The sequence below is a fragment of the Typopeltis vanoorti genome, chromosome 13 (genome assembly GCF_054136105.1).
Source record: "Typopeltis vanoorti isolate ZY-2024b chromosome 13, IOZ_Tvanoo_1.0, whole genome shotgun sequence".
In the NCBI taxonomy this organism is placed as follows: domain Eukaryota; kingdom Metazoa; phylum Arthropoda; class Arachnida; order Uropygi; family Thelyphonidae; genus Typopeltis; species Typopeltis vanoorti.
In genome coordinates, this window is record NC_143561.1 from 103,076,029 (window position 1) to 103,102,099 (window position 26,071).

At 36.2% G+C, this 26,071-nt stretch overlaps 1 protein-coding gene across 6 annotated transcripts in view; it reads right to left on the reverse strand.

The window, feature by feature from the left end:
* LOC150100425 (E3 SUMO-protein ligase PIAS2-like) overlaps nucleotides 1–26,071 on the reverse strand; it is a 380,802-nt gene that overhangs the window by 196,375 nt on the left and 158,356 nt on the right. For all 6 annotated transcript variants that reach the window (XM_090403234.1, XM_090403237.1, XM_090403233.1 and 3 more), the window contains one exon: nucleotides 19,810–19,944. In XM_090403234.1, coding sequence (XP_090259360.1) covers nucleotides 19,810–19,944 — 135 coding nt within the window. The remainder of the gene's footprint in view (nucleotides 1–19,809; nucleotides 19,945–26,071) is intronic.

Here is a 26,071-nt window from a genome sequence, read left to right on the forward strand (position 1 = left end):
GTAGCACTCATTCAAGAAATAGAACTGCAAATTTTCTACATGGATATTGGCCCATAAATGTCAAAATCATAACAGCCAAAATAAGTGCACAACCATTTAACTTGTATATTATTCTAGTGTATGCACCAACACAAGACCATCGATGAAGAGTTGGAACAGTTTTATGAAGACATACCACAATCTCTAGTGCTAAGTCAGATGATATTATTATAATGATCGGCAACCTAAATGCAGAAGTGGGTTCAAAAAAAAAAATCTCATTTTGCATGGGAAATCAAGGGCTTGGATTTAGAAATGAAAGGGATGAAAGGTTGATTCAGTTCTGTGAAACCAATGACCTCATAATTGCATACACACTAAAAATCCTCCCAGAAGACCACACACATGGAAAAGCCCTGGGGACATCTACAGAAACTAAACTGACTATAATAATAAGCAAAAGATTCCAAAATGTGACAACACAAACAAAAACATATCCTGGAGCAGACATAGAATTGGACCACAACCCAGTGATTGAAGAAATCAAAATAAAACTTAATATATCAAGCCAACCATTCATAAGAGAAACTTATAATTCAGACTCACTTAACTGAGAAGTTAAAGACTGCTTTATAAAAGAATTTACAAAATCCCTTAACAAGTCTGACACAACTCACACAGAAAAGAGAAGACCAATTGATAAAATTAACATGAACTGGCAAATATTTAAAAATAGCAATGACAAAGCAGCAAAAATATACCCACAATTGAAAAGGAGTAAACCTTGGATAAATGAAAAAATATTGAAGTTGATGAAACAAAGAAAAAAAGTTAAAGAACAAACTGAATATAAAGAAATTAAAAAAAAAAAGAATGCAGGAAAGCCAAAGAAGAATGGATTAGGAATAAATGTAGACATAGAAAACCATGATAGAAAGCACAGAAACAGAGAAATGACAAACAGGACAAATAAAGCCAATCATGCAAGTGTCATTAGAGACTCAAGAGACCATATTCTAACGGATAAAAAAGAAATCATGGAAGATGGATTGAATACACAAGAAAATTATACGAGACAAAGAAATAATATTCCTGAACAGACAGCAGGACTATCCATTTTACTTTTGAAAATGCCGTCAGAAAACTTAAACCACAGGAACAGATAATATCTTGGCAGAATGGTTGAGGGTTCTAGATCAGCGTTTCTCAACCTTTCTAAGGCCAAGGACCAGTAAAATGCTGAAAACAATTCTACGGACCACTAAGTTACAGAGCTGGGGGAGGGGATGCGATCTGCCCCAGGCGAATCGCTGCCTCTCTTTTTTGGCATTTAAGAAATCTTTAAAAAACAAATGAAATAGACTTCGACAATGTCAGCGACGATTTGCGAACAGAAAAGCAAGAAAAATAACATTTTATAATGTTGGAATTAAAAGTTTTACTTCAAAAATAAACAGTGTTTTTAATTTATTTCCCTATACGTCATTTTGACTTTGTAATTTTTTTAAAAACCTAAGTAGGAATTACCAACATTTCGTAAAAACTGTGCCATTCATAACATAATAAATCTAAAAGCATGTTTTATGCTTCTAAGGCCAAGGACCAGTAAAATAAAACCAGTCATATTTGGAAACATAATTAAATTGGAAGTAAACGATTAAAATTGTATCATCATTGAACAAAGTTTTAATTTTTACTAAACAAATAAAAATATGATCTAATTATGCTACTACTTACTTTTAATGAGATGGTTGAGCTTCTCGGCCCTTGCAGAGTTGCATGGATATCTGGCTCAATATTGGTCAAATTCAGTCAAAGATCAGCACACACACGAAAATGATTTCTGTATTTTGTTTTTATTTGAAGGAGCGATGAAAATCCTTTCTCACAAAGATAGGTTGTAGAGAACTGCATGATGATTTTCAATGCTTCTTCAGATAATTCAGGAAATTCACTTCTCACTGAAGGTGAGATCAAAAATCGAGCCGAACCAAGATCATGGAATTGCATTTTAAGTCCACTGTCACCTGAAAGTTCAATTAACTGTTCTTTTTTCGATAATGAAAGGTCGTTCTCGTGACTGCAAGCCTGAAACGGATCACGAACCCACAGAAATTTCTTATAAAAGTTATTCGGAAAATATGTTTCAAAATTCCATTTCAGATTTTTGTGGTGGTCATAAACCCTTTCCAGAAACACAGATTCAACAAAAATATCATTTTCCACTAAAAATGATTCCAATGTTGGAAAAGGTGCAAATTGTCTGTCTTTTACATAATTAATCCATAAAACCAGTTTTTTCTCAAATGCCTTTATTTTGTCGTAAGCATCAAGAACAGTTAAAGAATTTCCCTGAAGGAAAAGATTTTGTTCATTTAATTTCAAACAAATGTTTGAAAGATAGAATAGTGTTGATAACCATGCTTCGTCAACAAGGAGTGATGCAAAATCAGAATTACGTTCATTTATAAATAATAAAACTTCGTGCCTTAACTGAAATAACCTTGTTAGTACTTTGTCCCTGGAAAGCCAGCGAAGTTCAGAATGAAGCAAAAGTTGTATATATTCACTGCCCATTTCATCGCAGAGTACTGAAAATAACCTGTTATTTAACAGTCAAGCTTTAATAAAATTAACTAGCTTTACAGAATTATACACACATGAACAGTTGAATTAGAGATACCTGCCTAGTAGCAGGTAGCACCTCTTTCACCTTGATGATGGTGGCGATTCGGCATGGCATGGACTCAACAAGGCATTGGAGGCATTGGGGAAACTGATCCGTGACCACTTCACAGCCTCCCACAATGCACGGAGATTGGTCGGAGCAGGGCACGTATATCTCTCTCTCGACAGCATCCCAGATGTGTTCAATAGGATTGAGGTCAGGGGGAGACCTCCAGGGGGGGCCAATCAAACATCCTCATGTCCATGGAGTGTTCATCCACCCACTTGGCCACAATTTGGGAGCGGCGGGCTGGTGCATTGTCTTACTGTAGGTATAGGTCTCCTGCAGGTGCAGAAATGAGTGTACATGATTTGACAGCAGGTCCCTGTATTGTTCGCCAGTGAGGGATAATGGTAGATGTACCAGGGGACCCATTTCATCCCACGTAAACAGTCCCCATACGAGGATACCACCACCACGGGCCTGAACTGTATCCTGCTGGCACGAGGGATCCATCGCTTCATGTGCTTGGTGATGCACTTGTACCCTGCCATCGGCATGTACCAATGTATAGCACAGTTTTAAATTCTGGTGGCATTCCTTTGGAGGCTAACGCTTCCCTATGTATGAAACAATGTACCCAATTTATATCCAGAGCTACTTCCTTGACCATAGAAACAACCCTACTATACCTGCCAGTAAGGGCACGAGCACCATCCGAACAGAAGCATATACATTTTCCCCACTAGATCCCTTTGTGTATTATGTAATTATTGAGAGTGTGAAATATTTCTTCTCTAGTTGTTTGGGATGGCAAAGTTTTACAAAACAGAATATCATCATGAATGCAGTTATCATGCGCATATCTTGCGTAGCATATTAACTGCACATCACTTGTAACATCAGTAATCTAGTCACCTTATTATTTGTAACACATAATAAGGGCTCTTCTTAACTCTTTCGATTAACTGAGATTCTACGTCAACCTGCCATATCATTAATTCTGCGACCAACAGTGTCATTTGAAAGGGGAATCAAACCAACATCTTTTAGTAACTTGTTGCCAAACATCGTTTCTACCACATTTTTTATAGCTGGAAGTAGCAAATTTTCCCCGATAGAATGAGGTTTCCCTGTTTTCGCAATGCGCAAACTTAAGAGATAGGATGCTTCCAGTGCCTTGCTATTAATGGAACCCATGGCTGAAACTATATCTTTCCCATGATTTAATGTCCCTAAGCGTCATTGAAAAAATTCAATTGGCTTATTTTTCACATCACAATGTTTAGTTTCTAAATGTCGGAGTTTCACAGGTTTCATTCACTCGTTCGACAACACTTCATAATACAAAACACATTGGGGTTTCTGTTCACTTTCATCTCCACACCAAGTAAATCCAAATTCCAAATATGAACTGTTACATTTCCTACTGTATTTTTTCTTTAAACTGCTTGTTTCTTCTTCTTTAATAGTATCAGATTTAATTAAGAGGGAGATGTTAAATCCCGTTTTATTTTAACATTTCCCTCTTAATTAACAAATTCGCCGGTAAAATAGCCTTTCGGCTTATTATCTTTAGTAGTATCAGATTTACTCGCCGTTACAACATTTTAATTGCTGGTTAGCATCACTGTTTCATTTACCCTTCTTTTCAAGGTCCTAGTTCTAAGCCACTTTTCCATTATTAAAAAACATTTCCAGAAAATATATAAATATATAATACTGGGGTTAACTCAGAACACACTTTGTGCAAGTATTGTAAAAATTCAATGTTGCACAAATCGTAATTTTTTCAATACATCGACTTTTTACAGAAGGAACACATCCTAAAAAAAACCTTGTACAAATATTTCTATTTCATTATGTTAAATTATTGTATAAAGAGTATGATAAGCCCAAAGGGAATTAACTCACTCATTGTTTAAGCCAAAGATGTAGAATTGTTGAAGCCAAAGGCAACGCCTTGAAATCGGTAGATTCTTTGATAGTTGTTTATAAGTTCAATCTCAGGTGACCTTCAAAGTCAGTACAGAAAGGGGCGGCATGAATCAAAAGGAAGTTCCGAAGGCCACAAAATTGGATTAAAGACATGAAGAGGGAAAATGAGGAAGTCGGCGAAAGTTCAAGAATCATGAGTCACGAAATATTATCTGGGCTCTCGTAACTATATGCAAGATTTGCACAGGAACATAAGAGGTTCAAAAACTTAACCCAAGGTTCAGGGGTACAGGTGGATATAAGGCATGGATCTTAAGAGACGAGGAACTTTTTTTCCCCATCTTGGGCAATTTTGACCATGTGAGTTCGAGATCAAGAGGGGTCGTTAGTCAGAGGGAGGAAGATGGAGGTCCATCCACCAAGAGCCACTCCAGTTCACAGTCGAGGATATCCAGAGGCAATCAAATAAGGAGAAACCCAGTCAAGTTGGTCCTAAAGCTCTGCCACTCTATCGCGTCTGTGCATGCCTCGACTGCCGTAGTTCTTCACAGGGCTGTTTAAGACGCCGGAAAATCTCTCCTCGTATCCTGCTAGCTAACATGCTGACTCATCGGTGCTCTGTGACTCTAAAGGAAGAATTCCAAAACACGGAGTGGAGAGGGAAACTTGAAATGCCGAATCGAGCAGAGAAGGAAGGTACAAAACAGGAAGACACCCATGTGAGTCTGTCTATTTGTTTAATTTTTTTGATGTAAGAGAATCCCCTAATGAACTGATAAGATATTTAGAATAAGGCAATAATAACTTATGTGTGAATAACGTTAGTGGATGTGTGTGTACGACTGTTGTGAAACTGAGCACAGTTAATTTCCCGAAAGGCAATTTGGGCTAAGTGATTGGATTGATAACTATATGTATTCATGATAATTTTATGTTAACGTGTTTACCTGTTGTTTATGTCATAAGATTGATTAAGCTCGGAGTTAAGAATTCTGCTGATGTGATTATTAATATTTAATTAAGTGGTTATGAGAGATTACCTTGAGAGTTATATAAGGTGCATAATTGAAACTGAAATATGGTAATTGTATACATCCGTATACAATTATCTGTATGTAAATGTAATTATTTGTTGTTTGTGATGTAAATTTGGTTGTTGAAAATTAAGTGAGCGATTATGAGAGGATACCTTAAGTGTTACATTTAATTGCATGATTGAAACTGAGATTTTTGAGGGCAATCACCCCTTATTTTATGTATTGTGAACAATTATTTAATAAGTCATTAAATATGCTTGTTTATTATTATACAAAGGTGTCGTCTGATTTATCTTTTGCAATGCACTGATCCAAAAACTTGATTCGCTCCTATAAGCGGGAACTATAAAATAAGAAGCGAGTTAAAATAGAGAATGCATTTGAAGCCATGACTGCAAACCTTGGCCAAGAAAGGACATAACTGATTAATTAGAATCTACTGGAGGTATGAATATCTTCTTCTGCCATTAGGAGAACTTTAGTGGCGCAGTCATAAATAAATAATAAATTTCTAGAGATCTCCAGAATAAGGAAGAAATATTGAAGGTAGAACTTAAGGATTGGGGTAAATAGAGTAGCAAGATAAAGATAAGACTAAAACATTTATGATAGAGCAATTGAAATAATGAAAACCCGAAACAACAAAAAACAAAGACAAAGTAAAGAAAACGATATATTTTACAGTATCACTTAGCACTTCTCAAGATATACTGAGCCTTGGTTGAAGGAGGGAAACCTTCAATAATAAAAATCAATAAACAACAAGCCATTGGTTGAAATGTGGATAACAACACATGTTCACTTCAAATCTGACAAAACAGCAAGGGAAGGCGGAAATAATAAAACTATATTATTGTTCACTTCACCCCTCTTTTATAAATCGTAATTCTGCCGCTACAAATTTAGCAGCAGAATGACGAATAATAAGAAGGGTGATGTGAACAACAATATAGTTTTATTGCTTCCGCCTTTGAACATTCTGACGATATTTGTTTTTTTTTAAAGTCTCCATTTGATTTCAATAATTTTTACATACTTATTCAATTTTAATTTGTTTAGATAATTAAAAAATATATATTTATTTAATTAATTTAAGTCTGCCTGCAGACCACAGGTTGAGAAACACTGCTCTAGATGAAAAAGGACTGAAATTCCTAACAAAATTATGCAATAAGATATACGAGACTGGATTTCTATCCAAAGATATTAATGACTTGTTTATTGAGTTTTATTAAGATTTATTATTATTATTATTATTTCAATTTTTTGCTGTTATTTGATATCTAGAGCAATGTGAACCCTAGCTTCAGAAGATCATCATACTGTCATTATAATTATTTTAACTTATTTTTGATGTTCACATTCTGCACAGAAATAGCAGAAAAAATCATTTTCTCTACTGGGAAAAAAGAAGGAAAGACCACTATGGAAAAAAAATATATATATCGTCATTATCATCATCAAATTCCTGACATGTATTGTGTGTGTGTGTGTGTGTGTGTATATATATAATTCCCAATTCCCCAAAAAACAAAAGCTACAAGATGTGAAGAGTTCAGGACAATTAGCCTTATCAGTCAAGTATCAAAAGTTCTTTTATATGTTATTCTTGAAAGAAATAAAAGAAAGATAAACATAGAAATAAATGATACATAAAGTGGGTTCAAGGAAAATGCAAGTACAAGAGAAGGTATTTTCAATATCAGAACCATCATAGAAAGATATCTAGAAAAACAAAAACCAGTGTACCTCTGCTTCATAGATTACAAAAAGGCCTTTGACAATGTTCAACATAACCAATTAATTGAAATCCTTTCAAAAATAGGCATGGACGGAAAATATATTAAGCTACTAACTAATCTTTACTAGAAACAGACTGCATCTTTGAGAATAAATGGAGAGACCTTAGAAGAATTTCCATACATATACATCAGACACTTGATCACAGAGAATTGTAGGGACAGAAGATGAAATTAGGAGGATTGAAATCGCAAGGTCAACTTTCAGTAAACAAGACTACAAATCTTCAAATGTTACATATGATCCACATTCCATATGGAGTAGAGACATGGACACTCACTAATTTGAGTGTAAAAAACTGGAGGCCTTTGAAATGTGGATGCTGTGAAGAATTATGGGGATATTATGGAAAGACAGTTGGCAAAAACAGAAGTCTGATAACAGAAATTAAAAAGAGAAAAGTCAGCTATTTCGAACATATTCTTAGACATAGCTGCCTACAAAAGGACACTTCTTAAAGGAACTGTTGAAGGAAAGAGAAGAAGAGGAAGACAAAGACTAGAGTGAATGAAAAATATAGAAGAATGGACGTATCTCTCATACGAGGAATGCAGCAGAGGCGCAGAATAGGGCATAGTGGAGACACATGGTAGTAAATCTCCTGGAGGGAGAAGAAGACACCTGATAGGACAAAAATGTTCTGTAAAAAAAAATTATTTATTAAAAAAAATATGTAAAAAAAAATTTTTTTTTCCTAAATGTGTAACTATGTTGCATCGTTATTCAACTATTGGGGGGGGGGGGGGGGAGACATATTTGGTCTACTACTGAAATTGTAGATATTTCTAATGATAGTTTATTTTAGAACCTTCATTCACAAAGAAATGCCAGTTTTCACTTTGGAAACATTTTCTTTTCTTTTCTTTGTGTAAAACAAACAATCATGAAAACAAAGCAACTTCAAAAATGCCACACAATACCAAACTAGCAGTAAATGTATTTCATATATGTAGTATTTTTCAGAATTATATATATATATATATATATATATATATATATATATATATATATATATATATATATATATATATATATACACATAAATATATACATACATACATACATACACACACACAATATATGTCAGAAATTTGATGATGATAATGACAATATATATATTTTTTTTCATAGTGGTCTTTCCTTCTTTTTTCCCAGTAGAGAAAATGATTTTTTCTGCTATTTCTGTGCAGAATGTGAACATCAAAAATAAGTTAAAATAATTATGACAGTATGATGATCTTCTGAAGCTAGGGTTCACATTGCTCTAGATATCAAATAACAGCAAAAAATTGAAATAATAATAATAATAAATCTTATTAGGTAATGAAGTTACTCCAATACTGCCAACCAGAATAACTTATAAAAAATTTAATTTATACTAAAAGAGTACCTGGTTACATATTTTTTAGAAAGTGGGGATAATAAAATATTTGGAGCCAAACTTGATTCAGCTGAAAACATGTATTAAGATAAGTGTTGATAAACAAGCATAAATAAAAACAAGCATAAATAAAGTGAACAAGGAAATAATGAATCAAATGAACTATTCCCATAAGCTCTCTGGTCAAATTTTGTACGAAACTTTCATAGTTTCTGCATTCAGCTTTGAAATAATGCTGGATTTAATATCCACTTGATTTACATAATTTTGCATTGCCAAAATGAAGCCTTTTGGCTCATTATTTTAGTAAATGAACTATGGATTCTGAAAAGTGAAAAATATGAAAACAAACAAAAAATTTTAATTGAAAATTTTATCAGAAAGGAACAAAAACTAGTTAGATATATACAGAACATGTAACACGTTTATGAGAATTGTTGTCAGATGATAAACAAATGAAAATTGACTGAGCTACTGTTTATAAACTTATAAACAGTAGCTCAGTTTCTGTTTATAAGTTTATAAACCACTGAATTGCAAACATAGGGAACTTGCTCTCCTTGAACAAAAAAAATGGCTCTCATCTGAGACTATCCTTTTTTTCCACTTCTCAATAGTCCAATCTTTGTACTCTTTTTGTCCATTGGAGCCTCTTTTTCTGCATAGCCTTCATCAACAGTTTTTTTTTTTTTTTTGACTTGTGGGCAAGTCTTCTCTGCTTCCAACAATCTTCGACAGACTGTCAAGTCAGAACATTAATCCAACTAGCTGCCAAATCTCTATTTATGCCTATAGTAAGTTTTGGATTCATTTGCTTTTCCTAACTAGTAAATGCTCTTAAGTGTAGTTTTCCTTTTTCACAAACATTTAGAGAGAGACAGAAAAGTACCTGTCTCCCTAATCCTCTTTAAAATTGCATTAACAATACCGAAACTAACACCACATTCACTGGCAATTTGTCATTGAGTTATTCAATTTGAGAACAATAGTCCAAGTGTGGGCTGATCAGTCTTATATAATGGAATGATAATGCTTATCTCTGCAGGTCAGCGTCCTTCTCAGTATTGCAGTAATCCTCTGGGTTACTTTCACCACCTTTGCAATATGCTCCCTGAATTTCAGTTTTCTATCAATCATCATCCCCCAGATCTCGTCTCCCCTACTTCCTCCCCAGTATATCTTCTCCAACCGAGTATGCATCCTCCCATCGATGGATCCCAAACTTCAAGGCTTTGCATTATACTGCATTAAATCGACACCCCCATTCATTTGCCCATCTGTCTAGTCCTCTTGCAGGGCTGCCACCTGCACTATTATTGATAACCGTTCCCAGCTTCACATCATCCGCAAACAACTGAATATCCCCTTGCAATCCACTGACAATGTCGTTGATATAAAGGTTAAACAATATAGATCCCAGTACTGAGCCCTGTGTAACCCCACTTGTAACCTTCTGCCTCCTTGATGTTGCCCCACCATACACAATTCTCTGATACCTATCAGACAGCCAATCCTGAATCCATTTGATTAACACGACATCTAAACCCATGTGCTGCAACTTATGTATCAGCTTATCATGTGGTACCCTATCAAATGCCTTTGCAAAATCCAAAAAAAAAAGAAAAAAAAAAAAAGGCAGTATATGCCTTTCCCTCATCAACTGCTCTTGTCACTTTACTGTAAAATGCAATCATATTACTAAAGCAAGAGCACTCCTTAACAAATCCATGTTGATTCTCACAGATAACATTACCCTCATCTTCCCAATGCTGTATATGGTCCCTCACTAATTTCTCCAAGACCTTAACTACTGATGACACACAGACTGGCCTATAATTAGACTTCCAATCTGCTACCGCCCTTATGCAATGGCACTATCTTATCTTCCTTCCATTCCCTAAGTACCTTTCCCATAGTCAGACTTTCATTGAAAAGCCAGGTCAAAGTGGTCAGATCTTTAGCACATTCTCTCAAAAACCCGTGATGAAATACCATCCAGTCACCCAGCTTTACTGACATCCAGAGTACTCAGTATTTGGAACACACTCTCCTCTTGCACTTCTAAACCTCGAACCTTCCTTATCCCTCTAGTATTAAAACCTATTTCTCCAGGATGAAATACTCTAATAAAATGTTCATTGAACAACTCCACTATATCCTCTGCATCAGTCACTTTATTCCCATTTTTATCCACAATGTCACTCTTCCACAATAATTTCTCCTCCTACTGGCCACATAGCTAAAAAATTACCTAGGATTTTCTTTGGATATTAATGCCAATCTCTTCTCATATTCCAGTTTTGCCTTCCTCACCATACAAGTCACTTTCCTGACCTGAGTCTTGTATTCCTCATGCATCTGCTCTCCACCCCTCTCCTTATATTTCTACCATAATCTCTTTTTCACCTGCAGTTCCTGCTTGATGTTGTTTGTCATCCACTTTACACCAAATTGTGTTCTCTTCTTCACTCATGGAATACAGCTTACTATTGCTGCTGACAAATAGTCCTTCACAATTTCCCAAGCACTAATGATATCTCTCCCTTCCAATTCCTCCCTCCATGAAACTGTCCCAAATGGAAGAAATGTAAGCCATTTATGCATTGCAAATGACATAGCTTCAACTGCACATAAATTACAGACTCATATCCATGAACTCCAAATTGCTAGCAAAACAGCTGGCCTAAAGAATACCAAAGTCATGTTCAATAGCTATGTCCAACTAGAAATAATAAAAATCAATAATGATGAAATTAAACAAGTAGATCATTACATATACTTAGGACAACATATCAATGGAAAAAAATATCAGAGACGAAATAAAGAAATGTATGATGCTTGGGTAGAAAGCATTTGATAAATTATGTCAATATTGAAAAGCCAACTACCATTCTGTCTGAAGAGAAAAATTTTTAACCAATGTATTCTTCCTATGTTGACATATGGCTGTGAAACATGGACACTAAATGCAAAGAAAATTCAAAAATTAAGAACAACACAATTTAGTATGGAAAGAAGTATGCTTGGTATATCACAAGACTGGATCACAAAAGGAATATGTGATAAGAAATCAAACCAAAGTCTCTGACATCATAGAAAGAGTGAAACATCTGAAGTGGCAATAGGCTGTACATATTGCTCGAAGACAAGATCAACAATGGACAAAAAAGTATTGAACTGGATTCCACAAGAGGAAAAATTAACATGATGCCAATCTAAATCACAGTGGATTGATGATATCATCAGATATGCAAGAGTGACATGGGAAAGGAGAGCTATGGACAAATAGTTTTGGAAATGCCTTCATCCAGCAGTGGACTGATGATGATATGTATATATATAGAGAGAGAGAGAGAGAGAAAAAAGATGGGAGCAACTGCACTAAGGAAAGTATAAATTAAAAAAAAAAAAGTAGGTGTTTTAATAAAATCCATAGTTGATCAAATTAACTGAAAATACAGATCATCAGAACGGTAAGAGTTCTGGTTTATCTTATTTATTGTTTTCTGTTTAACTTATCTCTTGTTCTTTTTCCATATGAAATCATTCATATATCTGTCCTTGTAATTTTCATTTTCAAACTTATGAAACCAACTTCTCATATTTCACTTTCATTCCAACTATCTCTTTTCTTGAAACAGTCTTCATAACATTTTCTCACAAGGACTGCAATTCCAGCTGTTTAAAAAACACTTCAATAGATTTCTTCTTTCTCCCTGATCACTTGTCTACATGCATGTTTTTCAGCCTCTTATGTGTGTGCGATGATATTTTTGGGGGTTTTAAATGTATGTGTGTGTGTGTGCATGTTGGACCAAAAGTACGGAAACAAAGAAGGATGAATGAGAGTGAAAGTGAGAAGAGGAGGTCGAGAGTTAGAAAGATTGAATGATAGAGAGAATGTGTCACGAGATTCGGAAGTTGAATTGGATTGGATGAGGCAAGGAATGAAATGGATGCGAAATGAAATTAAGAAAATTCGAGTAAAAACTATTAAAATAAATAATGATGGCATGAAAGAGTTAATGAAAGATGAGCAAGTGGCATTGTATGGCGACTCCATTATTAAAGGTGTCCTGGAGGACAGAATGCACAAGGTATGTTTTCCAGGTGCTAAAATGAGTAGAGTGATTGAGGCAGGAGCGAGCAAAAGAGTTAATAGTATTAATAGGTACAAATGATTTGAGAGAGGACAAAGAGTGTGTCAGAATGGATATCAGGAGGCTGCTTAGAAGGATAAAAGAGAATAGTGTGAGAGGAAGGGTAGTTAGAGTATTGCTTAGGTATGACTGTGGTGAGATAAGGTGGAGAGCAAGGATTATGAATGATATGCTGGCTGTATGGAATGAGTTTGAGGGATGAAGTGAGCTGTATGGGAGCAATGGACTGCATTTGAGTGGTTATGGTGTGAGTCGCTTGGAGAGACTGCTGCTGGAAGGTGGAGAAGTGAATGCAGAGAATGAATCAGATCATGTGGGAAGTGATGTGGAAGAGCAGGAGAGTAAGACAGGAGAGATTGAAGAGGTGGTTATAAATGGGGAAGTGAGTGGTATTGAGTATAGAAAATGAGAGAATGGGTGTGCAAGAGGAGCAGGGAAATGGGGAGGCTCAGGGTGGACAGGGGTACACAGCATGAGAAAGGTGGATGTTCCAAGAGGAGGTGAGCATGTGTAGGCAGGAAAGGAATGGGATGACCAAGGATCAAGAGGAAACAGTTGGAATTGAAAAGGGTTTTAAAATGAAGAAGCAGAAAGGGAAATAGCCCCCAGTCGAGCATGGAGAGATCACATCGAGTGAGTGGTATCAGCGGAACTAGCTGTAGATCCAGAAATGAGCTGTTGTGTTTGTATACAAATGTTAGCATAAGAAACAAGGCAGATGAAATGGTTGCATTAATTGCATCTGTTCACCCAAAGATTGTCGGAATAAGTGAGACATGGTTGGAAGAGGATGACATCCTGACAGGAATAGAGATGGAAGGGTATGATGTGTTTCGTGAGGACAGAAGGGGTAAAAAGGGAGGGGAAGTGCTATTGATGATAGAGAAAGAGTTATGTCCATATAAAGTAGAGATGCAAGAGGGAAATAGTGCCAGTGGTTTTGAGGCAGTATCGTGTGAGATAGAAGCGAAGGGAATCAAATACATGGTGGGAAGTTGTTATAGACCAGGTAATGTGGATGGTGGTGATAATGAAATGTACAATCAAAAAAGGGTGATCATTATGGGTTATTTTAATTATGGCAATATAGACTGGAATGATGAGATAGCAACTGGAAGTAAAGAAAATGAGTTTCTTAAGTTTTTGACGGATAACTACCTCAGACAGTATGTAACAGAGGGCACATGAGGATTGAGGGTCTTGGTTTGGTCATCTCATCAGAGAATGTAATTATAAATGAGGTGTCAAATCATCCACCAATTGGTGAGAATGACCATGAGGTGATTACCTGGGTAGTTGCCAGCAGTGCGAGGACCTCTGTGAGAAAAGGGTATATGTGGAAAAATGGGGGTGATTATGAAAAGCTCATTAGACAGCTTGCGGGTATAGCGTGGAATGAGGAGTTAGCTGGAAAAGAGATCAATGCAGCTTGGGAGATTTTCAAAAACCGTTTAGTAGATACAATGTCTACATGTATTCCAAGGGTGAGAAGGTTAAATAAGGTTGGTGTGAGATGGATGAATAAAGAGATTATGCATGCGATACAGAGAAAAAGGACATTGTGGAGGCAGCATAAGGGAAGTGGAAATAACCAATTTCATGAGGTCTACAAAAACCAAGCAAGGAGGGTGACTTGGTTGGTGAGAGTAGTTAAAGAGAGGTACGAACAGCAGTTGGCTAATGAAGCCAAAAAGAATCCTAAGGAGTTCTTTTGATATGTAACCAGCAAAAGAAAGAATAATTATGGAAGGATGACATTGATTGGAGAAAATGGTATAAAGACAGCTGATGCAGAATGTGTGGTGGAGATACTTAATGAGCAGTTCATAAAGATCTTTCAATTTTGTGAATGTGACTTCATGGAGGGATTGAGAGCAGTTGATGATGGGGAGGAGAGACTGACTGTAGGTGAGCAAGAGGTGTATGGGGAGTTGAGTAAACTAGATGTTAATAAGGCTGTGGGACTTGATAATATATCGCCACGTATTCTGAAAGAATGTGCCAAGGAGTTGAGACCTGCCTTGACATATTTTTTTAATATGAGTCTTGCACTCGGTCAAGTTCTTAAGGAGTGGAAGAAGGGCAAGATTGTACCACTTCGTAAAGGAGGTGATCGAACTATAGGCCTATCTGTGTGTCAGGTGTTGTGGTTAAGTTGTTGGAGAAGCTTGTGAGAACTAGGATCCAGAGTTGGATTGATAACAATGGTATTATCTTTGATGGACAGCCTGGATTTGCTAAATGGAGGTCATGTTTTAGTAATCTACTTATTTATTACAATAAAGTGACTGCTTCCTTAGACAGAGGAAAAGGATGCATAGTAATATACTTGGATTTCGCAAAGGTTTTTGATAGAGTACCTCATGATAGGTTGACAGTCAAACTAGAGCAGATGGGATTAGATATTAGATTGGTGCATTGGACTGGAGACTGGCTATCTGATAGGTATCAACAAGTTGTGTATGTGGGAGTGATATCCAAGAAAAGGAAAGTCACTAGTGGAATGCTCAGGGGTCTGTTTTAGGTCCATTACTGTTTAACTTGTATATTAATGATATAGGTGAAGATTTGGATAGAGATATTCAGTTGTCTGCAGATGATGCAAAGTTGGGACTAACCATAAAGAGTAGTGAAGATGTTGTAGCCTTGCAAGAAGACTTGAATAGATTGAGTGATTGGGCACGGAAATGGGGATGCGAGTTCAATGTTGCAAAATGTACGGTTTTAAAATTTGGAAAACAAAGATGGGATGCAGAATTTATGCTTAGTGAGAATATATTGTTGGAAGTAGAGGAAATAAGAGATCTGGGAGTGATAGTGGATAAGGATCTAAAATTTAGGGGACACATCGCCAAAACTGTGAAGACAACACAAAGACTTCTGGGAATGATGAGGAGGACACTGACGTGTAGAAGTAGGGAGATTCTTGTTCTGTTGTATAAGGCTTTGATTAGGCCACACATGGACTATTGTGCCCAGATTTGGTCACCAGGTTTTCAGAAGGATGAAGAGATGTTGGAAAGAGTCCAAAGGAGACTGACTAAGGTAGTTTCTGACCTCTGGAATGTCAAGTATGAGGAAAGATTGAGAAGATGTAATTTGCAGAGTCTGGTGGACAGGAGGAAGAGGGGAGATATGATAGAGACCTACAAGTTGGTAAGGGGTTACTGTAGGATCAATGCTGGAGAAGTTGTGCAGAGAATAGTGGGAGATCAGGGGAGAACCAGAGGTCATCCCTGGAAGCTGTATAAAGAGGGTGTGAGTAGGGGAGTGAGAGGCAGGTTTTTTTTTCGTGTAGAGTTGTGAATGACTGGAATGCTTTGCCAGAATGTGGTGTCTGCAAAGAGTTTGAATGTGTTTAAATCATGGTATGATGGGCTGTGTGTATGATAAAAGGACCTCCCAGATTAGTCTTTGACTCCATGAGGTCTTGGGGTGGTAATAATAATATATTGTGAATTATTCAGACAAAAATGTCATAGGTTTGTGATAAATAGTTTTGTCTTAAGCACCTCCATAGCAGAATTGGAAGAACAACTGTACATGGCACCCTCCGATTGGAAAAGAACCGAGTTCAACTCTGGTCATGATGAGAGAAATCTTTATGTGGTCTTTTTCATTTTGTAAGTGAGTTAGCTGATCTCATACAGGGATAACAGTTTTTTTTCTATTGAAAATTTGCGTTTTTCACCAGCACCGGTGTATACTGGTTTTTGTGGGCTGTAGATAGCACTTGTGTTAATGGTGGTAGGCTCACATAGTTTAGAGGATTAAATGAGACAGTGAGTTGTAGTGGAGTAGTGTGTTCTTGAAGGTGTCACATAATAATAATAAAATGTATGTAGAGATTTTATTTCAGATAAAACAAAAGCCTTTTTTTTTTCCAACTAACTATAATTGATTTTCAATTAAATATGGAATATAACTTTGTACTAGGAACAACTTATATACCATTTTAAAATGGTATATAAGTTGTTTCCAACTGCTAAGTTTAGCTTTTTAGTATAGTATAGTTTCTAAACTGTTGGAAAGACCTGGGTCCGATTCCCGTGTATGATGGGAGGAACCTTTATCTGGTCTCTTTCAACTAAAGGTGAGTTAGCTGGTGTCATAGGAGGTAGAGGGTATTTTTCACCTGGAAACTCAGGTTTTTTATCCCTCTGAACAGGCAAACCGGCCCCGTGAACACGTGCGGATTACAGTCACGAATACTTACGATAATATGTGGAAGAGATAGTGTCCTCACCACATGTTGTTATGCCAATAGTTAACCATGAGTCACATCATGGTAGTCAACCTCCTAGATAGGAGATGGCACATGAATGGAAGTTACTCGAATATGACCTTCCTTAGTAAACCCATGTTGCTCTCTGTCAACCCATTTCTGCATGCAATCTCTTACCAACTTTTATAAATCTTCACTGCTACTCCAAAGATACTGATAGGTCAATAGTTAGACACATTTGTCTTTGCACCACCCTTGTGCAATGTGATTATTATACATTCTTTCCATTACTGTGGAGTAGAAAGAATGCATTGAGGTCACAACATACACTACTGGCATTTATATACAGAAATAAGAAGTTACCTCTATGCTTCTTTGTATACTCTCCTGTGCAGTCAGTTGAACAACTTTTGATTCCTGTTCACATTTATTGCTTCGAGTATGCAGACATCTATAACCATACATCATGTAAACAGGATGAACACACAATCATATTTTCATCAAAATCACTTTCATTATTTATCATATTTATATCCTTAATATAGTAACTTAGCTCTTACACAAATACAGTTTCACACACCATTCTTCCATTATCATAATCTAGTTTCCCTGACACGGTATTAGGTCTCATATCAGTAAATAATTTCTCATGACTCATGATATCAATTGCATTGAAGAGTAGGCCTTCACTCTTACATAAACCATAAACCCTGTCTTCCTTCAAACTCGCTGCACACATCCAAGAACGTGTAACAATTCTTTCTACACAGCTTATGCACTGAACTGTTTTGCTATCATAGCCCTTGTTAATTTCATGTTATCATATTCAGGCAATATACTGACTATTTTCACTTTCTTCATTATAGTGTCTTTCTGTGGTCCTTTCATATTCCTCTCTCATAATGTATTTATTGCAAGACAAATTTTGTTCCTATCAGATGACCATCTGTTACTTTTCTTGTCTGCTCATCAAATGTGCTGATTAAATTTTTGATTTTATCAACCATAAAACATGAATTAGTAACTGTCATCAGTTGCATGTTTAATAATTGAATCTCCATACTATATAATCTTTCTTTTTATTTTACCTATCTGACTATTGTTATGCAATAACTTAAATGAGTCAGTGCTTTCTCCTTTTTTGTTTCTCCTTCCAATGCCCCTCTGATCACTTTTCTACTTTTTCCATTTTCCCGTGTCACCTGTCTAATGATGTTTTAGTCAAGATATTTCTGAAGTTAATTCATGCTCGAGTTCTTTATTAGTTTCCAAAATGACATGATTGTTAACAATTTCACTAGCATTCCACTTTGTTGATACTGACCTTGCAAGGTTTTGGCATTTTATGATGTTAACTTTAATAGTATTTATTTATTTAGGAGAAATTATGGAGAAAAACACAAGAAACTAATGAGCAAAATTATATACAAACGGACAGTTCAGTTAACCAATCGACGACACTACCTGAAAGTAAATGCAAGTTTCTGAGACCTCCAGGGAAAGTGCGTGTGAGGTACTCAGTGATATGATACAGTCTGCACAGCAACACACATGCAAAAAAGTGGCTGTGAAATTCCCCACAGATGAAATAAGTGGGGAACAGCATTGTCTGGTCCTAAATCTGTTTAGCCAGTTCCAGAGATGTCAAAGTATTTTGAATCCTGGAGGTTTGATACTTAGATCTGTAATCAAGTACTTGTTCATGGTTTATAGTTTGTTCCAGTGTCTTCTCCACAAGCCAGATGGGAGATCTGGAGGGAAGGAAGTGAGATATCTTGTCGTATAAGAAATGGCAGTTCTGCGTTATTTCTGACTTTATTTCTTTGATGGGGGAAAAACAGATAACCATGGGAGAGGAGTAGATCTCAAGGTACCAAAGATGGATCTTGTTATGTTAAGATGTGGGTCCATGAGAGCCATGTGGTGCGCTGACTGCAACCTCTCTGGTTGGAATCAGCTGCAAGACAAGCAGAGTAAATTGATGAATAAGCAGTCCTGGACCAACAGCAGCCATCAGGAATGGTGAAGTGGTCTTTGGCATGACCTCTCAAACCAAAAGCCATAGAATCTTATGAGAGCAATGTGATATGGTGCCCTATAATGCCATTAAATAAGCATGCTCTAGGAAGGTACCAAAAGACCAACTACAGCAACTGTCAACCCAGTAAGGTGTGGCTGCACAGGTATCTGCTTCATGTCAGGAATGGCTGCTGTTTCTGAGATTGATGGTGGTCTGCAATAGCTTCCCAGCTAGGGAGTAGTAACTACTGACTGATACCTCAATCAAGTTTCTTATATTGAATAACCATAAGATGCAAAAAGTGTATAAATCCATCCCTGTAAATATTGAACTAATTTTAACTAAATTTCATATAATAAACCACAGCTGACAATTTTAATTCTGCTGTTAAAGAAGGGTTGGTAATCATCAGTTAGGGAGAATGTATGATATCTTCACTACACATCTCATACAACTGTCACACAAGTGTGGTTCTGGATGCAAAGTTAAATGAGATTCTATGACTAAAAATAGCAATACATGCAATATAGTAAAATTCTATACCTTATATAGGTAACATCATACATAAAAAAATTTAGTACATTCTAATAAAATTGCTTACTCTGCCATATTCTGAAGCCCAAGAAACATTGATGTGATTAGAAACAGTAGGTGATAGCCGACAGAAGCTGGTAATGTTAACTGGTCTGCTTGGTCGCTTAGGCTCTACTCCTGGTTTATTAGTAGGAATTGGATTCTAGAAATAAATACTAAACTAATACAAACAAATTATGAAATACAACAAAATATACAATTCATGCAACTATACCAAAAATGGTTTTGTGAAATGTTAATATTTGTAAACAAATATTAACTTAACACCTATCTCATGTCATCTTACAATCTTTCATACTCTGACATCTACCAAACAGCATGGAAACAAGACTATATTCAAACCCATCCCAAAGAAGGATATAAAAGCCAGCCATACAATTATCTTCCAAATGCATTTCTTGGAAGTCATGAACAGTTAACTCCTCCACTAACTGGAGGCCTGCCATTTAATCACTAAACATCGATATATATTCTACCATGCTCAATCCACAAAGAATCTCCTTGGCAATATCATCCATCTATGGACATAAACAGGAAAGGTTTTGTGAAATTGTGTGGTTGTTCTAAACATTTCCAAGTTATTTATTTATTATTTGACACCTCCAGGGAGTCCAAAGAATCATCGAGGGAGGGCACCTACTCTACAACACTCTGTCTCCACCCCTCAACCTCATCCACGAACTGCATCATCTACACCAACGCCATCTACTGTCCACCACCACCACTAGTATTTTCACAGACAATTTCAAATATCCATGCCCACAGTGGGATTCAAACCTGCAGCCTTTTGGCTGGAGAGCAGATATGCTAACCACTTGGCCAACATTAGGTCTAGCACAAAGCCAGAAATTGTCAATTTCTTTCATATCATTCATTATGGATCATGAAGGATTCCTTTCTTCAGACTTGCCCACCAATGACAGATCTCTATACAGTTTGTGTTCATTCTTTCTCATATCAAAAAAAAATCTTCTATAATTTATGACAGAAAGTAATTTATGAATAGGAGAAAGCGCATATAATAAATGAACTTCCATCATTAACCTTAAATCCTATCCATAGTTTTTCCAAGTAAACCATACTTGTTCCCTCACTTTTGATAATATCTAGACCTCTAGCTTCTCCGTGCATGAAAATCTCATAACTATAGCCTCCTCTGCCTCCAAAAAAAACTAGGTATCCTTTTTTTGCTCAAGACATTACCTCTTAGTTGCCTGACTCACAGATCTATCCTACATTAGAATACTGTTCTTACTTATGTAGTGTAAAACCAAAAAAACTCTAAAGAAGAGGCTATATGAAATTCAGAAGAGAAAATTCCAGTTTAGTGACAACTGTCTCTCTCTCTCTCTCTCATGGACTCACTCCACTATCTCATAGGTTGTTTTTGCCTTAATACCTCTTTCAGGTATTTTATGGATGATGAACTGGCTGACACTCTTCCTCCACTTTCTCTCAAGCCCATAAACACTCAAGCAGCTATCAGTCAATATCAATTTACTGTACAGTGCTAAACATACTTAACTATTTATCATCCAATTTCATTCCATCTACCTCTGTACATAGTCGTCATCATCGAATTCCTGAAATGTACCTTCAGGGAATGTACAGCATAATTATGATAGTACTACATGAAAAAGTTACACCATTACTAACTTCCAATCAACAATTTTCTACCAAATTAATCTGTGATCTGTCAAAGATTAATAATATTCTCAGATCTTATATTTTAGTCTTTTAAGGTGCTTTTTACAGTTTCAATCCATCTTCATCTTGGTCTTTTCCCTGCCAAATGGCAAAGAATACTTGTGTTGCTAATCTTTCCTCTCCCACATTCCTGAATACTAACAATGACGAGATATCATAATTTTTAATGTGATACTGCCAAATATGCCATCTGTTAACTCCACTAATTTTCCTCAGAACCCTCATTTCGGACTAACCCAGCTTACAAATACATAAGTTAAAATTGGTTTGGACACTGTCTTGTATATAGCTAATTTAGTGCTTTGACTAATTTCTTTCTTATTCCATATAAATTAATTCACTTGGCTTTTCTCCCATGTCAGTTTTGTTGATTCTATTGTCTGTTTCCATATTTAGTTTGCCATCTATATGGCAAATTAAATGGAGAACCTATAATATAGGTTCTCCATTCAGAATAAAGTTGATGTTTTCAATTTCTTCCCATTTTCATTGTTTTTCGTCTTTTTATTGCCGATTTTCATACCCAATTTATCATAACAGTAATTTAATTTAGTCAGGGAATCTTACAAGCCTGCACTGGATTTATTCAGAAGTATAACATCATGTGCATAATAAAGAGCTAAGATTAACATCACCAATTTTGATATCATATTCAATACCACTTTCTTTCATATGGTGATCCATATAGATAATGAAAAACAGTGGAGATAGTGTGAATCCTTGTAGAACACCTGATTTTACCTCAAAACATCTTCCTGTAACTCTTTCAAGTCTAACTGCTGACTTACAGCTTAAATAGAGTAAGTATTGCTTGATATAATGTCCCATGTACACTATATAACTGTAGAATTTTGAAGAGCTTTCCTCTTGGCACCTTTTCCAGATCAACAAAACTTAAATACACATCCTTGTTATATTCCCAAGGTTTCTTAACCATTTGTCTTAAAGTGAAAATCTGATTCTGAAACCTCTAATTTGGCACTGGATCCAGCATGTTCTTCACGAAGCTTCCCTTACACAGTTTTTCTTAGCCATTTCTCAAGTATACTTAAATAAATCTAATTAGGAACACTCAGTAGGAAAATACCTCAGGATAGATGGGTACTATGAGAGCTCTGCTCCAATCATCTAGAATTCGATCCTCTGACTAGGCCTTCTGAATTATAATATGCAGCCACTGAAAAACTTTTATACCACCAAATTTGAGTATTTCTAGCTGAATTTCATCTACTCCAGCTACCTTTCCACATTTTAGGTTTCTGATGACTTTTTCTACTTCATGCATGGATATGTATTTCTGACTGCATGCCTGTTGGGAGTTTTCCACCGCCCTGCTGACAGTGATTGTTTCATTTAGCAGTCTTTCAAAGTAATCAAAAACTGCTGGCCTGGTTGAATGAATGGTTAGCATTTCTGCTCTCCTGATCGCCAGCTACATGGTTGCGGGTTCGAATCTCACCGTGGGCATGGACGTTTGTGATTGTCTGTGAAAATACTAGTGGTGGTGGTCAGCAGTAGATGCAGTTCATTGTAGTTGATGGAGACAGAGTTGTTAGAATTGGTGCCCTCCCTCAACGAGTTTTTGGACTCCCTGAAGGTGTCATGTAATAATAATAATTATTTTGGGGATAATTTGGAAAATGGCAAATACCTGCTGGATTTCTGCTCAAGACATGGACTGAATGTTACTAACACAATGTTCCAACCTAAAAATGTTGCACAAATTCACATGGAGAGAAGAGGCAAGGAATAAGAAAAGTCTCATTGACTATGTTATTGTTGATAGTTATGTTTTCCCACTGGTGCAGGACACCAGAGTGTACAGAGGATTTAAATTGGAAGTGATCATCATTTAGTCTTGAGCAGGATAAAATTGAATTTCATATTGAAAAGAAGAACATGTAAGAAAGTTTTAAAGAGAATAAAAGTTGATGAGCTCTCAGATGTGAACTGTAGACTAAAATACACAAATATTATTCAAGAAAAAATGGGAGTTTGAGAACAAGAACCAAACCTTGGAGATTCAATGGCAAGCCCTGAAGAAAACACTGATTGATTCAGCCAGAAAGACATGTGGTGAGGTTGTCTGCAAGGACAGAAAATTCATAACTTCATGGTGGACACAGGAAGTTAAAGAAGCAGTGAAGGAAAAGAAAAAAGCACATCAAAAGTTGCTGGAAAATAAATCAGCTTGTGCTCTTAGAGAATACAGAGACAAATATAAGAAAGCTAAACACTGTGTAAAACTGGCTAAACAAAAGTCATGGGAGGACTTTGGCAATATTGAAAATAAATATCAAGAAGGTGGCAAGATATTCTGGAGGTTGTTGAAGAAGCTCAGAAATGGAGGAAACAGTACTGTGAAAGGAATTAGAGATGATAAAGGTGACATGAAAGCAGGAGAAAAAGATATCCTTGAAGTATGGAGTAATTACTTTGAAAAACTGCTAAATGAAAGAAGCAGTGATGACAGCACAGTGGTAAAACACACTGAACAGACATGCAGTCAGGAATACATATCCATACTTGAAGTAGAAAAAGCCATCAAAAAGCCTAAAATGTAGAAAGGCAGCAGGAGTAGATGATATTCGACCAGAAATGCTCAAGTATGGAGGTATAAAATGTCTTACATTGGCTGCACTGCATAGTTCAGAAGGCATGGACAGAGGGACGAATTCCAGATGATCGGAGTAGAACTCTCATAGTACCCATATATAAAAAGGAAAATAAAACTGAATGTGAGAATTGCAGAGGCATTTCATTACTGAATGTTCGTGGTAAAATATATACTTGAGAAACAGTTGAGAAGGATTGTGGAAGAAAAGCTTGGTGAAGAACAAACTGGATTCAGGCCAAATAGAGGCTGTCAAGATCAGATTTTCACTTTATGACAGATAGTTGAGAAATCACGGGAATATAACAAAGATCTGAATTTAAGTTTGTAGATCTGGAAGGCATATGAGAAGGTGCCAAGAGAGAAGTTATTTAAAATGCTACGGTTATATGGTGTCAATAAGGCATTATATCAAGCAGTACTTCTGAGTCGTAAGTCAGCAGTTGGAATTGAAGTATAGAAAGATGGTTTAATGTTAAATCTGGTGTGAGACAAGGATGTACATCATCCCCCTCTCTTGAAGGAAAGTGGTATTAAACCCGATATCAAAATTGGAGGTGTTAATCTCAGCTGTTTGCTTTATGCGGATGATGTTATACCTCTAAATAAATCCACTACAAGTCTGCAAGATACCCTGACTAAATTAAATAACCCTTGTAATTGATATAGAATGAAGGGCAGCATTAAAAAGACAAAGACAATGTAAATTGGCAGAAACACTGAAAATATCAACTGCATTGTGAATGGAACTCATAGAACAAGTAAAACAATTTAGCTACTTAGGCACAATTTTTAGTGAAGATGGTAAGTTAAATATGGAAATAAACTACAGAATCAACATAGCTGGTATGGAAAGAAGTCAACTGAATAAATTTATATGGAATAAAAGAGAAATTAGCTGTATACAAGACAGTGTTTAAACCAATTTTAACTAATGGATCTGAGAGCTGGGTTAGAAGTAAAACACTTCAAAGACTAGAGACCACAGATATGAGTCCTGAGAAAGATTAGGGGCATGAACAGATGGCATCAATGGCAATATCATATTAAAAACGAGGATATTAGTAAAGAACTTGATATTGTCAGAATTCAGGAATGCATTAGCAGAGCTAATCTTAGGTGGCATGGTCCCTTAAGCAGAATGAGAGAGGAAAGATTAGCAAAACAATTGTTCTCTGCCAGGTTGGCAGGAAATAGGTGGATTGATACAGTAAAAAGTGCCTTAGAAGACAGAAATATATTGGAGTCTTGACATTTAACAGACTGATTTGGAAGAAAATTGTAGACAGGAAATTAGTAATGATGTAAATTTTTAATCATTACTAACTTCATGATGAACTCTGGTTTTTCTATTTTTACAGAGAACCTCACCACATGCCTCTCTGGCTGAATCAGTCAATGTTTTCTTCAGGATTTGCCACTGAACTCTAAGGTTTGGTTCTTATTTTCAAATTCTTTTGAATTCGAATTCAAGTTCTTGTTTTCAAATTCCTATTCTTCTCCTTACGTATTTTATGCCATCACTACCAAACAGAGAGATTTTGGTCTCATTACTCCAAATAAAACTGTCCCATTGTTCCGCTGTCCAGTTAACACGGGTTTTAGCACAGTTTAATCTTTTCAACCTTTGTTTGAGAGATAAAAATGACTTTTTTCATGAAATTCTAGCATTTAGACCAAATTCCTACAGTCTGCGCCGAACAGTCCTTGCACTCAACTTCACATTGTATTGCACCATTTCATCTTGTATACACCCAGATGATTTTCTTCTGTCACGTGGACACAGTCTCTCAATTCTTCTATCATTACTTTCTGTTGTGCACCTTTTCCTGCCTTTACCAGTCTGGTTTTGTAGTGACTGAGTCTCCTTATACCGCTTCAAAAATTTAGAAATGTCACCTTTGGTTAAGTTTCCACCAATTTTTCTTCTAATTTCTTCATAACTGTA